The 16,092-nt window shown below is 41.0% G+C and overlaps 1 protein-coding gene across 3 annotated transcripts in view; it reads left to right on the forward strand.

Annotated features, from left to right (window-relative positions):
• TXNRD2 (thioredoxin reductase 2) overlaps positions 1-16,092 on the forward strand; it is a 179,423-nt gene that overhangs the window by 59,877 nt on the left and 103,454 nt on the right. For all 3 annotated transcript variants that reach the window (XM_040348003.1, XM_040348011.1, XM_040348021.1), the window contains exons 9-11: positions 3,551-3,570; positions 5,845-5,936; positions 6,035-6,209. In XM_040348003.1, coding sequence (XP_040203937.1) covers positions 3,551-3,570; positions 5,845-5,936; positions 6,035-6,209 — 287 coding nt within the window. The remainder of the gene's footprint in view (positions 1-3,550; positions 3,571-5,844; positions 5,937-6,034; positions 6,210-16,092) is intronic.

The following is a 16,092-nucleotide window of genomic DNA, read 5'->3' on the forward strand; positions in this document are numbered from 1 at the left end:
ACTTGAGGGTCTTGACCGGAGGACTGAGTGAGGGGGCATTTGTCTATTTGCAGGAAACAACGACACTGCACACAGAGTTGTATGGACACTGTATACAGACATCATTGCTCCTTTCACCTTGCTGACACCTGTAGTGCCACAGGACACAAGACCATTCAGATACAGAGACACTGTATACAGACACCATTGTTCTTTTACCTTGCTGAGGAAGATCCTGCGTTCTTTACTTGATAATCCGGGTCAGTTGTGGTGTTTGGCCCTGTTATTCAGGAGTTTAAGTGCACCAACGAGAGTGGCTAGCTGAAGATACAAAGTTTCATCTTTCTTTAAAGGGACTGAAGTTACTATTGTCATATGGCAGGATAGTTTATCTGGACCTGTGGTGTCAGCGGACAGAAAAGAGAGGTCTGACATAAAGAGGGTCAGTCTTCTGCTCTCCTCCTGCCTGGACTCATTTGAGTAGAGGTAACCAATCCAATATAAAGTGTGATATTGTGATTTATTTGCCATTTTTAAGTGTTCCTCTGCTCTTGGGGACATTCTCATATTGTTCATGTTTCATACACAGAAATATTGCAGTAAAGACAATTTCTGTGTTTTATCATAACGTGTGTGTGTGTTTCTCATTGGTCATTGCACTTTACTATTGCCAGGTGTGCCAGAGGGAACTGAGACTGTTATTTGATTAAGAGGCATAGTATGGAACTAAAGATACTTAAGCGGCTCCTGTGGGGGTAGCGCTACACACGTTACACTTACCTGCTCTGTGCAATCGTATTAAACAATGCTGCCCCAAACCTCTTGTGGGGTCCTTTGCTGGAAGCCACTTGCTATGGGGGCACTTGTGCATGTGCTCTCCCAAGCTGAACTGTGTGCATCCATAAACACACACCATTGCTTGGCCCCGCCCCTCCCCACAGGATATGACTGTTCCTGCTGCTTTCAGCCGAGCAGAGCAAAGCTGCCGGTGGGAGCAATGCTGGATTGAGAATGGTGTCAGGTAAGTGTTTGTTTGGGGAGCATGGGGAAGGCACAGAAAGTGTGTGGTGTGTGTGTGTGTGTGTGTGTGTGTGTTGTTTTTTTTTTTTTTAACTTAATGCAGCGACTGCATTAAAGTGGTTCTAAAGGCTGTATTTTTATTTTTTTTATTTTTTTTTACCTTCATGCATTTTATGCATGAAGGTAAAAAAAACTTTTGTGTGCAGTGAACCAATGAAGAGAGAACGAGGGTGGTGGGGCCGAGCCACAGCTTTATGTGTCTTATGAACACATAGGGCCAGATCCACAAAGAAGTTACGCTGGCGTATCTATTTATACGCCACGTAACTTCTAGGTTCCTCCGGCTTATCTTTGTTTTGTATCCACAAAACAAGATACGCCTGAAGCTGGTCTAGATCCGACTGGCGTACGTCTTAGTACACCGTCGGATCTAAGGTGCATATTTACGCTGGCCGCTAGGTGGCGCTTCCGTCAATTTCCGTGTTGAGTATGCAAATTAGCTAGATACGCCAATCCACAAACGTACGTCCGGCCGGCGCATTTTTTTACTTCGTTTCCGTAAGGCTTTTTTCGGCGTAACGTTACACCTGCTATATGAGGCGTAGCCAATGTTAAAGCGGTTCTCCACCCTAATTACAACCTTGCCTCATTTATATTTCCGTCCTAAAATATGTTAAAAACCGATGGTTTCAATTGCTATTAATGTACATTACCTCTGTAATTGAAGAGGCTTCCGGTCTCCAATGTTGCGGGAATAATACGGGCATTCCGTCACTTCCCGTTTGCAGCAGTGTACTCTGGGAGCTAATATGCATAGCTCCCTTTCTTCAATGCGCAGCCGTAATATCACGGGATTTCGTATGCAGGAAGTGACGTCCGAGATAAACAAAGGAAGGAGGGAGGGCTTCTCAAAAACCTCCGTTACTGCAAGGCTAAGGCTGTGTAACGTGATTACAGCGTCAGCGAAAGCAGGAAGTCGCTGCTGGTGGGATTCTAATGCCCACAGTGAAGATGGCGACGGCGCACACACATGAATATAACTGATTATTGCAGACTGTAATCGAAAGGAGCTGACGTTTAACCACCGAAACGTGAGTTTATTTAACCCTACCTAAGGTCCTTTTAACTACCCCCAAAAAAAAAAAACGATTTGGCATGGGAGAACCGCTTTAAGTATGGACATCGGGCCAGCGTAAAATTTTCCGTTGTGTACGTCGTTTGCATAAAACGTTCGCGAATAGGGCTTTGCATAGAATGACGTTCACGTCGAAAGCATTGGCTTGTTGCGGGTTAATTTGGAGCATGCACTCTGGGATACCCCCACGGACGGCGCATGCGCCGTTCAGAAAAAACGTCATTTACGTCGGGTCAAGACGTATTAACATAAAACACGCCCACATCTTATCTATTTGAATTGCACGCCCTTACGCCGACACAGTTACACTACGCCGCCGTAACTTACGGCGCAAATTCTTTCAGGATACGTTAAATATGCTGAAAGTTACGGCGGCGTAGTGTATCTGAGATACGCTACGCCGGACGGAAAAATGCGCGGAGGTACGTGGATCTGGCCCATAGAGCAGTGGCTCGGGAGCAAGCATGCAGTGGTACCCCCAGGACAAGCATCTTTCTCTGGGGGAACTGCTCAAGGGGGAGGAGCCAGGAGCGCCGGTGAGATACCTGAAAATATAAGGATCGTGGCTGCTTTGTGCAAAACCATTGCACAGAGAAGGGAAGTAGGATATGTTTGTTATTTTAGAAAAAAACAAACCTAAGCTTTAGTATTACTTAAAGGTAAAAAAACTTCTGCCTTTAGAAACTCTTTAATTGGGGCACATGAAAAACATATGTATTGTGTATTTTCGTGCGTTATGTAACATGATTACAGGCTCCTACCCTCTACCAACTGATATTTAATTTTCTCTACATTGACCAAAAGGCATAACGCATCAAAGTGCATGAAAATGGTGCAACAAAAATGTAAACAGAGCCTGATTGTCAGAACATTAGCTACAATGTCAGGAGATATTCGCTGCCTTTTGCACTTGTCTATCTAGACTTTAAGCTAACAATGCTTCTCAGAGGACTAAATTCAATTTGCTAGACTTTTTTTTTTGTTTCCTTTTTTTTTTTTTCTATTCTAGTTACTTTTTTTTCATATTGTCATGTGACTTTTATTTTTCATTGCGATTTAAAAAAAACTAAGTATAGCCGTTTATGTATATTAGTATGTTATAAACGTATAAACATTCTGTACTGAGATGTATTTGTAGCATACTAAACTAACACCAAATTCCTCTTTGCCGTTAATCAGACATTTTGAATTTTTTATGAGCATTGAAATCTGATTCTTGTTCCATATGAGGCTCCTCTCTTTCACATTTACTCTGTTTTTATGAGCTTGGAGGGCGTTCTGTTTACCCTTTCCTTTGAGAGAAGAACAGATTACATCTCTAATCTTGTAATCGTACAATAATTAGGATATTATTGAGGTGTGGTATTTATGTGACAGCGCGCAGTAAAGTACTTTTTTTGTTTACTCTCTTGACAGATTGGTAGTTGGAGCCAGCTGTATCCTTTTACATCAGTCCTGCTTATTCTCGTTTCTGATATACTCCATACTGTTTTCTTTGAAAATTTGTAACACCCTGGTCCTGTCATTGGGTATAAATAAGAGTACTTCAATTTCTGGAAACACAGCGCAGTAGCTAGGACTATTTCATCCAAATGTCTTTAGGAATGTGATTCTCATTAGTTATGAACACATGGAAACTTTGTTACGGTTCACCACTGTTAATTTAGGCTGCTCTGAAAGAAATATATGGGTTCTAATCTTCGTACCTGTTTCTGTCAGTGACTGAGAAAGTATTGCCAGCAAATCCATTCGTTACAGCCAGGCAACATGCATTTTTAGAAAACGTCAGCAAAGTTTCCTTATGTACTGTTTTCATAAACTCTTATGCAAAGCTGTGGTTCATTCACTATTTTGGCCAGTAATAAACATTATCAGATGCCATTTACTGTGATTATAATTTCATTAAAGCTGTGATCCCTAAAGATTTGTCCTTAGTGCTCATTAGCAATATTATGGTGTAAATATGTAAAGCCAGCCAAAGATAGGGTTGCCCGGAAAGAAAATGGCTTGATTCCCCCATCAACTCAGTCAGTGTTGATGGGGGGAATCCCTCCTGTGGAGCTATTGTGTTCTTCTGGTGGGGGGGAAGGGGGGTCGGCACGGGTAAGCTGTCCGTGTAAAAAGAACAGTGATTATTGCTATCGGCTATAGCCGCTGGCAATAATCTCATCCTAAAAATCAGCCTGCCCATACATGGTTCAAATTCCAATTAAAACCTTCCATGGCCAGCTTTAGACAGGTCTCAAGGAAGAGCTGTGTTTTAGCTTACATAAATGACAATTAGATTATACAGCACAGTGGCTAAGTGGTTAGCACTTCTGCCTAACAGCACTAGGGTCGTCGGTTTAAATCCAAACCACAGAACTATCTGCATGGAGTTGGCATGTGCCTGTGTGGATTTCCTCCAAGTACCCCGGTTTCCTCCCACACTCAAGACATGCTGGTAAGTTAATTGGATCCTGTCTAAGTTGGCCCTAGTATGTGTATGTGAGCTAGGAACCTTCGATTGTAAGCTCCTTGAAGGCAGGGACTGATGTGAATGCACAATATATATGTAAAGCGCTGCGTAAATTGGTGTCGCTATATACGTACCTGTAAGACTGCACATGTTTGTTAGCTACAGCACTGACAGAATATTGTCTATTAATCTAAATGAAGCTTGTAGTCACCTGATAGTTTATTCTACTGTCTGTAGGGTTCTGAAATCTGTGGCCAATTATGACCACAGTATTTTGGAATGTTGGAAAAGAAGCCAGGACTCTTTCTATGCACTTTAGACATTTGCAGTTAATAAGATAAAGTGCTTGGTTCTCCAAAGCATAATACATGCATTATATTTATTACTGAAACAATTTGATCACTTCTACAAATTATTGCAATCACTTTGAGCTTGATAGCGTCACACGGGAAGTCCATAGCCATTTGGTGACTCTTAGTTTACACAGAACTTTTCTTTACTTCCAGTGGCTGAATAGGTTGCCGGGGAGGGATAAAATAAAGTAAACCTGTTTCTTGGCTTGTAAAGCACTGGACCACTTTAAAGCGGTTCTTCACTCTGTTTATAAAAACATAAATGCTGGCAGCTACAAATATTGTATCTGTTGACTTAAAAAAAAAAAGGACACGATCTGTCCTGTGATCCAGAATCTTCCTCACCCAGGCTTGTTTTTTGCAGCTCTTCAGATCCCTGGCACCAGAATGTTTAGTGTGGGAAGCTGGCTGTGACTCCTTTTAGCCTTTTACAGCTGGTATGCCGCTGCACATTCACAAGCCGCACTGAACTGTATGAATGGTTACACAGCCTGCTGGGACCTGTGATGTGTCCCAGAAGGCTGCAGGCAGGAAGAGGAGGGTTGTTGTTGAACTTCCAATCTGACCAGAAGTGGGAGCAGGTATCTACTCCCCAAAAACTACATTCCAAAAGAAGAATAAGAGGAGGGGTGGAGGACATAAAGCAGAACTTCTTCCCTTTAGGATGAAGTTCCACTTTAGATTCTACTTATTTAAATATGTGCTTGAATTTGTTTTCGTCACATGGGCCATGACAGCTGCAAAGTGATGGACCAAACATTAGATCCAGAGCCCTAACGGCAACCTTTTGAGGGTATTTTGTACAGGTAAAATAATTGCTGTCTGTACACCTCTTGCATAGATGGTGCTAACTTTTAAAAGTGACAGTTTTTTTATTCTCCATAACCATTTGACTTTAGATGTTTCACTTGAGTGTGCAGGATTCTTGACTGGAATTGGACTGGATACCACCACCATGATTAGGAGTATACCTCTCAGGGGATTTGATCAGGTACAGTCTGCTAAATTGGTCTGTGACAATATGTTACTGACTTTAATTATATATCAATGACTCAAATGTTGACCTTGCATTTTATCTCCTCCTTACAGCAAATGGCTTTGCTATTGACTGATTACATGGAGTCCTATGGTACAAAGTTCTTAAAAAAATGTATACCATCAAGTGTAGAGAAGCTGGAGAGTGGAAAACTGCAGGTGACCTGGAAAAACATGGATTCTGCTAAAGAAGGAAAGGATACTTTTGACACTGTCATGCTTGCTGTAGGTAAGATATTGAGTATACACAGCTCAATAAAGGGAGAAACTAATGTCTCTGGGGGTCAGTTTTACTGATTTGATTAGCCACTTGCTTACTGGGCACTTAAACCCCCTTCCTGCTTAGGCCAATTTTCAGCTTTCAGTGCTCTCATACTTTGAATGACAATTGCGCGGTCATGCAACACTGTACCCATATGACATGTTTATACATTTTTTTTTCTCACACAAATAGTGCTTTCTTTTGGTGATATTTAATCACCATTGGGTTTTTAATTTTTTTGCTAAACAAACAAACAAAAAAAGACCAAAAGATAAAATTTTGCAAACAGGTAATTTTTCTCTCTCACTGATGTGCACTGATGAGGCTGCACTGATGGACACTGATAGGTGGCACTGGTGTGCACCGATCAGGAGGCACTGATTGGTGGCACTAATGGAAGCACTGATTGGCAACACTGATGGATGGCACCGATTAGCAGTACTGGTGGGCACTAAAGGGACTGATTTTCTGATAGCTGATCACGTGGTAAAGGGCCCGCTGTGATAGGCCCCTTACCCGATCTGTGATCAACCATGAGCCCAGGGGGTGGGCAGGCAGCGCTAGAACAGGACGGCATCCATGTACGTGCTGTAGTAGTCTTTTGGCTATAGCGTAGGTGCCAAGTGGTTAAAAAGTACAACCAAAAGCCCCTGTATGAATGTCTAAACAAATCCCAAATCCAGTTATTGTGTAATGCACAAGCAGCAGAACATTAAAATAAAAAACTTCCTATAACTTCCCTGACTGAGCCAAAACCTTGTTCTTTTATGTCCCATATTCACCCACCCCAGACACTGCAACCTGGTGTGTGTGATTTCAGCAACAGAGGTAGTGCAGTCAATAGAAAAACGTGGGCATGACTAGGTGTGGCCAGGTATGGACTAACAAAGGTGAAAATGCTGATGACCACACACCTTTTTTACAATTTGTCATTTTCACTGTAGTACAGACAGACACAACCTTCATAAGAGTGGCAATCCTGCTCTGAATTTAAAAGCAGTGCAGCATCATTGCCTCCACATCACAGAAGGCTGTAATAGATAAACTTTACTGGAAGCATCAGCAGGTATTTGTGGGACTTTGCAGGGGGAATAAGAGAAAACTATCAGTGCAAATGTTGTAGGTCTATACTGTGCATTTTTTTTATTTGTATATCATTTTTTGGGGGGAAATCTAAAAGATGGTGTTGCCCCGTGTAAATAGATATGTAAAATGTCACGTTATAAAATTCTGCACGCTCACGGAATGGCGTCAAAACTATAGTATTTAAATATCTCCATAGGCCACACCTTAAAAGCCTTTACAGATTACCAGTGGATAGTTACATGGGAGGTCTTCTGCTAGAATTATTGCTCTTGCTCTGAAATTTCGGCAATACCTCACTCCTTTACTGTGATCTGTGGTCAGCTGTGTCGGAAGGACACAGCGATCACAGAGCGCGCTGGATGCTTGCTGTAGTGGGCGCACGGGAGGCATGGCTCTGGAAGGACATCAGTTGGCTCAGTTGGCTAAACCTCCCCACACATTTACTTTCTTGAATTCCGTGGAACATATTCACTATGCTCTGAGTAGGCACTGCTATATCTCACATTTGAAAGGGCCTACCTTCTGAACTACAGAGGAGCTAGGAGGAAGAGTTTCAGAAAGCGGCGTCAGTACAGGAATCACTACTTGCAGACAGCAAAGTACCATGGGGTGTGTAGCCCTTAGAAAAAGAAAGTAAACAGCAGAGGAGAAGCTTCAAATAATGCAGGGAATCTAGGAAGTTGTGGAAAGAGATGGCAAGCAGACAGGCAAAGCTTACAACATGAATAGAGATTTTTCAAGTAAGCATATGTTGCATTGTCAATGATAACTATTGTTTGTATTGCTATTACAATGCTGTGAAAGTGTTTGCAGTGGTCCATACAGTAGATCTCCTTCATTTTTAATATAAATGTATTTTTTGGGTGTTTTATACATTTATGACAGGAGTCTGACCTTTCTATGCTGTCTAAATACCTACCTCCATGCAACACCAGTGGACCATGTAGCAATCGGAGCAGATGATAGGGCGTATCACATATCAGATGGTGCGCAGGCAGCTATGGTTCACACTGAATTTCACACGGCTGAACACTGGCTGGGCATGACACAGCTTTAAACTTTTCTGGCATACCTCAGAAGATTCTGTTAGTACCCAACCGGAAGCTACTTTACCACTAGGTTTGAGATATGTTCCAGACAAAACACATGTGTGAACCTTCCTTGCCAAAGGATGGACAGCAGTTATTACACACAATCTTTTTTGGCACCGGATGTCATGGGGTTAACCACCTCTGGGACTGTCCCTTCAGACCAGATAGTATCTCTGCATTAGTGTGGCTCCTGTCCCCTAGATATACAGGCTGCAAAACAGCATGGGAATTATGTATAGCTTTTTGAATGCCTGGGGGGGGGGGGGGGGACTGGTGGTTCTGAGGACGACAAGCTGAAATAAGACATTGATGGGGAGGTGGTTAAAGAAACTGATCTCTTCACCATCACTGTCAGGATGTGGCATTGCACAACTGGTTGTACCAGTGTGCCCCTGTCCTTTATTCCTCCCAGGAGCCAGCAAAGTGACCCAGTGGGTCATTAACAAGATACAACCTACCTGCCTATATCTGCTGGACCACTGATCCACATGACCTTGCAGATGACCACAAGGTTCAGTGATGTGGAAACCTTAACTTCCACATGATGGGGTGCAGGGATGGTGAAAAAGTGGTGACCAAGGAACCTGACACTGCAGTACAGCACAGGCTACAGATTGACAGGAGGAGGGCTCCAACAGCTGTAACAGTAGCTGTAAAGCCAGCAATTTTGCTAAACTGGCATTGAGACGCTGTGCATGAGAGTGGCTGGGGGTGTACATTTTCTTCATTCTAGCAGATGAAGGAAGAGAAACCTGTCTGCTTAATGCTAAAGCTGGAGATGGTAGGGTAGGGTGGGGTTGACTGAATTAGAGCATGGTTGCGGCCATGTGATTGTGATGACTGTCTTCCCCCGCTTAAGACTGTAAATAACTATGGTGCAGTTTGCAGCACGTGTTTAAAAAGGCTTACACAACTGAGTTCTGGGGAATGGACCTAGGGATACCAGTGACTTGCATCCATGGCAGCTTGGCTGGAAACTACAGAACAGTAGGATGGTGAAGGCTTGGTTAATCCCTCCACCACCTCCTCTGCATGCTCTGGCTCTTGGTGCTGGGCCTTAAACACGGCTTTGACCTGCGGACCCAGAAAATTATAGCTGTACAGGAGCATCTGCTGTAGGCCTCCCAGACATGATGTATATATGGGATTTAATCCCTGGTTTTATTAACGGCTATGGCAAGAGCTATATGGGGGATGTGGTGCTTTGGTGCACACTACCCTAACAAACGCTCTCTCCCTAACATCACTGTCAGCTGTCCCTCAGTCTTGCTACACTCCAACATACAAAGGGCTGCTGGGAGAGCAGCCTTTTATAGTGTGTGGTCTGGGAATTTGGACAAAGTGGTGCAAGAGTTTGGCCAATGATGGTTAGTTTGTTTTTTTGCAATGCATTGTGGGGCATTATTACTGAACGTACCAACAGTTTGGATTGACTCCAAACCTCTGAAAAAGCTAAATTCAATCCAAATCTAATTTTGCACCAAACACTGAAACCATTGAGAGTAGGCTAAAATAATTTAAATTCATTGTGGAAATGAATATGATTTTACATTTTGACCATAAACACACTTTAAATCCTCCATTCATTAAACACTGTGCTTCCTTTGCCCTAAATTCCTTCCTTATTCATGACTAATGTAGCAGCTCCCATTACCTGTAATCTAAATCCAACATTGTGATCACATATATCTGCAATACATATTGAAACCCAACACAAGAGTGCATACTAAGCATACAGTACTATTTGTTTCTGTGTATCTAAGCAGCTAAGCCTGCAAATACAATTTTTATATATATATTAATTTTTTGCTGCTTTTTATGCTTTTTTTTCTTCTTTTAACTCCACCCTTTTAAGATTAGATGCACGAACCTGTTAAATCTGGTTAATTGATGTGAAGTTGGTATGATTCATTGTTTTTTTTTTTTTCCTAAATGTGCACACCCACACCAGGTGTCCCAGATAAAACACTGGAAAACTTAGCAGTCCTAGGATTTCCTCAGAGCACAGATGCCATGTAAGGGCCTGACAAGCCCTTTCAGAAAGTTTATGCAATTCAGCTTGTTTTGTTGATATGCCTAAAACAATTTCATGGCTACCAGACTGCATTCTGAGACATTAGTTTTAATGATGTATGACCTATAGGGTTTTGTGTGTATGTAGATCTTATGACAATAAAAAATGCACCCTCATTTAATCCATAGATCTAGTTCAGTACTCTGGAAAGTACACAGTATATGGTAGAACTGTGTTATATTGGTGAGTCATGACCAGCATAAGTTTATGTATTTGTGGTTTGTATTTTCAAATTCTAAGGAAAATGAAAGCAAATCACCAGTCCTGGAGGAAGGCTTACTGGCACTCCAGTTGAACATACCACAGTAGTCACTCAGATGGGTAGAACTTGCACATGTACAGAGGCCAAGCAACAGCATGGTAACATTCTGTGTGCTGCAATGTGAAGGGCATCCCAATGCATAAATATAGTACAATTACAAACTGTAATTTTAGTTCTACTGTTGTGAACTTTATAGATTAATTTCTCCACAATGTGAGACGGCTTGTTTTTTTAAAATGCTTTTATTCAAATACTTAAATGGGCATAGTCTGGGCACGGGTTCATTTTAAAGTGTAACGATGGTCAAAATGTAATATATATTTCCATGATCTAGACTACTCCTAGTATTATCCTATGTGAAGATCCCCCCACAAATATTTACCTGTTGAATGCTGTGACACTTATTCACTATGTGGGAATTCGCAGAGCCTGCCTTGCTGGGTACAGAGGAGCTAAGAGGTGGAGTCAGTACAGGGAAATTGCAGACAGCAAGGTACCATGGGATATATAGTCATTAGAAGTTGAAAGTAAACAGTGGAGGAGAGTCTCAAAGTCCAGCAGACAGGTATAACTCACAACATGAAAGGAGATTTTTCAAGCAAGTTTATTTTAAACAGTCAAAAATAACTATTGTCCGTATTGCTATTACAAGGCTTCTGCTATAAAAAAAAAAAGTGTATGCAGTGATCATAGAACTTCTTTAACCACTTCAATACGAGGCACTTTTGCCCCTTTCTGCCCAGGACAATTTTCAGCTTTCAGCGCTGTTGCACTTTGAATGACAATTGCGCGGTCATGCAACACTGTACCCAAACTACATTTTTATAATTTTCTTCCCACAAATAGAGATTTCTTTTGGTGGTATTTGATCACCACTGGGGTTTTTATTTTTTGCTAAACAAAATAAAAACTACCAAAGTTTTTAAAAAAAATTTTTATTCGTTTTGGTCGGCTCTCCCTGTCAGTGCGAACCGAGCAATGCTGTTTTACCGGCACTTCCTGGTTCACACGATGATCAGCTGTGATTGGTCACATCTGATCATGTGGTAAGAAGCCTCTGACAGAGGCTTCTTATCACGATTCGAGATGCGTTGTGTCAGACTGACATACCGCACCCCCGATCGCCGTGCTGTGTGCCCTCGCGGGCACGCGCCAGCATGTTATCCTGCTAGACGTCAATAGACGTCCAGTCAGGATAACAGAACCACTTCCTGGACGTCAATATGCTATTGACTGGGCAGGAATTGGTTAAATATGAATGTGATTTGTTTCTTACATGGATTTTTGACAAAATTTGTATTTTTATATATATATATATATATATATATATATATATATATATATATATATATATATATATATATATATATATATATATATATATATATATATATTTTTTTTTTAAATAGTGGTGATTTTACAGCAAATCATGTTTTTAGGAAAAAAGGAGATTTTTTTTTTTTATCTTTGAGTGAGCAGAAAGTAGGCATTATCATTGATTTTTATTTTATGAGAGAACAAGACCTCCGTCAGACCTTTTCCTTATTCAAATCTGTCTGATCTCTATTGTCAATTGACATTTCAGGAATAATAACCTTGAATCAAAGTTTTGAGCCCATGACATTTGATCCATCTTGATGATGCATATATAAGTTTGAATTGATCATGGCTCGGTGTCCTGATTTTACCTATAAAAGACACAGAGGTTCATGAGAAAAAAAACAGTATAACAGTTGTCTGTAGCAGTCACTTGTGGCTGGTGACAAGGCTAAACTCTTTGCCTAAGACGGTAAGGTTTATATAGTTTACCATACAAAACTGTAGTGTAGGTCAACATATGTCAGTCATTTTACTGCAAACATTTTTTAGAATTGTGACATCTGTTCATCCTTACTTCCACACTGTACTACAGGTTTATTTGTTGCATTTTTTCCCGTTAATGTTATCACCAGATCAATTAAACAGGAAAACAGAGCCTTATTCTTGGCCATGCTTTGATAAGTCCCACATGTTGTGGAATCTCTCTCTGCTCCCACGGGGATAACTGCTCAATGTCCTTACATTGAGGCCTCTTAACCCTTGGTCCTAGTTTAAAATCTTAATACTTCCTGATCACGGGGTTAATAAGAAAGCTATCATCTCTTTAAGTATTTTGTCATCCATTGTATATACAATTATTTTTATTGAAGTCAGAAGTTTTATTTTCTTTCTGTTTAGTAAAGGATACCCACTAGAGGTAAGATAAACAATTTGTTCAAGATGTGCAGTATAGATACTGTGAAATAAAAAATAAAAAAATGGGAGAGGGAGATGGAAAGGCAATCAGTGTGCTGTAAGCATTTCTGTCAACTGCAAGATGTTACATTTTTCTCAATGCTGATTTTACTAAACGGGTAGTAGTATTTGCTATGCTATCTTCTGTATATGCATCTTGAAATATTAAGATATTGCTGAAGTGCCTGGAATGCTACAGTCCCACTTTTTTATTTGCATTAATCTAGCTCTTTCCTTGATTGCTCTACCCATAAAACCACAGATCAATCAGTACAGCTTGTAAAGCAAGATGATTTAGTTAATGTGGCACAAAGTATTTGCACAAGGCTTATTAAGAAACCCTGTTAGCAGGAACATTCCTTAAATATGCATTTAATGTATTGTGTATGCATTTACCTGTAAAAGCCCTTGTGTAGACTTTCAAAAATCCAAAGACTACTGCTGGTTGCTGCCATCTTAGATTTGATGAAACAGCAGATCTAAAATTTAAACTCCACACCCCTGGTCAAGTCCACCCCCATGCATTTCAGGGGTCCAAAAACTCCTCCTTCATCAGTAGTTAAAATCAGTAATAATGTATACAAACTGGATTGAGGGTAAAATGGTAATAATATTTTTACCAATGTCCTATTAGGTGCAGGTGTTGTCAGCAGCAGTTTAGACTGCAAAACAGGGTGGGAATTTTTGGACCCCTGAAACATGATGGGTTCCTCTTTTTGGTCTTTTGCCTGACCCTATATCCTGGAATAAAATAGTATATGGACTATTTGTCTGTGGTGTGGCTCTTGAGTCTTAAATATGCTGTTTTACACCAAAGAAAATTGTGGAAGTCATCTGGGATTTAGATGCTTCCAGTCTGACTAGACATGCTGTATTAACACTAACCTGTTGTGTCAACACAAATATAAAACTATTAGCAATACCTATAGGACAACCTTAAGGTTCAGCACTACACATCTACTTCACCAAGTATACATGCGTTGTCCGTAGCCACAACAGACTCCAAGCTTTCACTCATGTTATACCAGTGAATTATGAAGTACCGTATTTATCGGGGTAAAGCAGGCACCGCCGTATAGCGCGCACCCCCAAACCTAGAAGGGAAATTTGAGGCAAAAATAAAATACTTACAGTTTGAATGCCCCTCGTCGGTGTCTTGCCCGGCGTCCATCGGCGGCCTTGTCGTCCGTCTGCGGCCTCGGTGGTGTTCTCCCGCGCTGTTTCTGAGACGATCCCCGCACTGTGTTTGAACGCCGCCGGCGACATATATTATATATATTTTTTTTAAAACGAGACTGTGTACATGGTCACACAGGATAACATTGAGGCCGGATTCACACCTATGCAAATTGAATGCGTGTTTCCCCGCATTCAATTCGCATAGCAGGAGAATGTGACTGTCTCCCTATGGAGCCAGTTCACATATCTCTGCAGCGGGTCCGGTGCTGTTTGCCGGAAAAATGCGTGCCTTTTTTTTGCGCGTTTCAGGTTTGATTTCAGCCCAAAATTCTGGCTGAAATCAGACCTGAACCGGTGAACCGTCACGCACCGGACCCCTGCTGTGCACCGCATGTGGCGACAGCGTGAACCCGGCCTGAATGAGTTCAGGAGCGGTTTAAAAAAGCGTCCAACTGCCTCTGAAAGTATGCTTAGCAGCGTCCCGTGTACATGGGGCCTTACCCGCAATTGATTAAGTTAGTGACATGGTCACTATCATTTTGCACTGCAGCCCAATACATTGGAATAGGTTAAATTTAGGTACTTTATGTAATGGTAGCAAATTGTGAGGATGCATAGTTGTGACAAAGGCAAAAATAAAAACATATTTTATAGTCCATAAAGGAAGTGTAGGAACATGTTTTTTCTTTTGTTCATAACGGATATGAGACCGAACAGGAAGTCGGCTGAAATTTCTCATAGTGGGGAAACTGATTGCATTTAAAACTTAACTTTATACCATCCTGCACTCTCTCTAAAATATATAAAGATTTTTTTTAAATAAATTGGCCCTGTTGAGCTTTTAATACTGGATTACGTTTCAAAAATCAGCTTCTCTGTACCCAGTTCGGCTCTCCTTGCCAATATGAGTTTTTATTTTTTGTAGCCCTTTTAAAGAAAGTAGGCTATAAAATGTTGTAGACTGCTACTGAAGAATTGTAAATCATTAAGCTTGGGAAGCATGGTTACCTTATATCATAGCTACTCTGGTAATTGCTTATGCTCATAATTAATTTTAATCCCTTAATTTCTTATTTAGTGTCAAGGAACATTTCCTGAGAAATGGTGATAAAATCTGCCACCATACTTCACACACCCAGATAGACTAATCATTAAAAAAAAATTGTTAAAGCTGAACTCCAGGAAGAAAAGATTCTTTTTACATATTCCATGTAAATATAAACTGCCTTTTATTAATGCCTGTCGCATTTGTGGCTTCTGCTCCATTTGGAAAATGCTTACTTTTATTTATCCTGTAAGTGCCAAACATCTGGCACTGAGTCCTACACTTCTGAATGTAGTACAGCTGTGAAAGTGAATGCGTCGCTCGTTCTGTATCTCGTCTATACAAAAAAAGTCTTGCATTTTTTTCACTGAAATACAAGATGTTCTGTGATTGAACAAGGGGAGATCATGACATTCATCTGCGCCTCCTCCAATTACAGAACAACTGCTATTCGGTCAATAAATGCAAAAAAAAATTGAAGGTGGAGAGTGAGCGACCTGCTCGCTATGAGAGCTGTGCTACAGTCAAAATCCCCCAAAATTTCCACTGGAATCACAACAAGGAAGAAAAATAGACACATGCAATCTCTTTGGGTGGACTGACACGCCTGTTCACATCAGCATTTACCTGATCCATCCCGTTTTTGTATGCAAAAACGAAATGGAATGCAAACCTTTTTTATTTGTTTTTTGCAGACCTGCACAGACTTTATATGTAGGAGGATGTAAACGGACGCACATTCGTTTTTCATCCATCCATTGAGGTACATTTTGTTCTGTATACATCAGTATGAAAGGGGCCTAAATCTCTTGGTTAGATGTTGTTCAACATTTGGAGTA

The sequence above is a fragment of the Rana temporaria genome, chromosome 1, assembly GCF_905171775.1.
Source record: "Rana temporaria chromosome 1, aRanTem1.1, whole genome shotgun sequence".
Classification (NCBI taxonomy): Eukaryota; Metazoa; Chordata; class Amphibia; order Anura; family Ranidae; genus Rana; species Rana temporaria.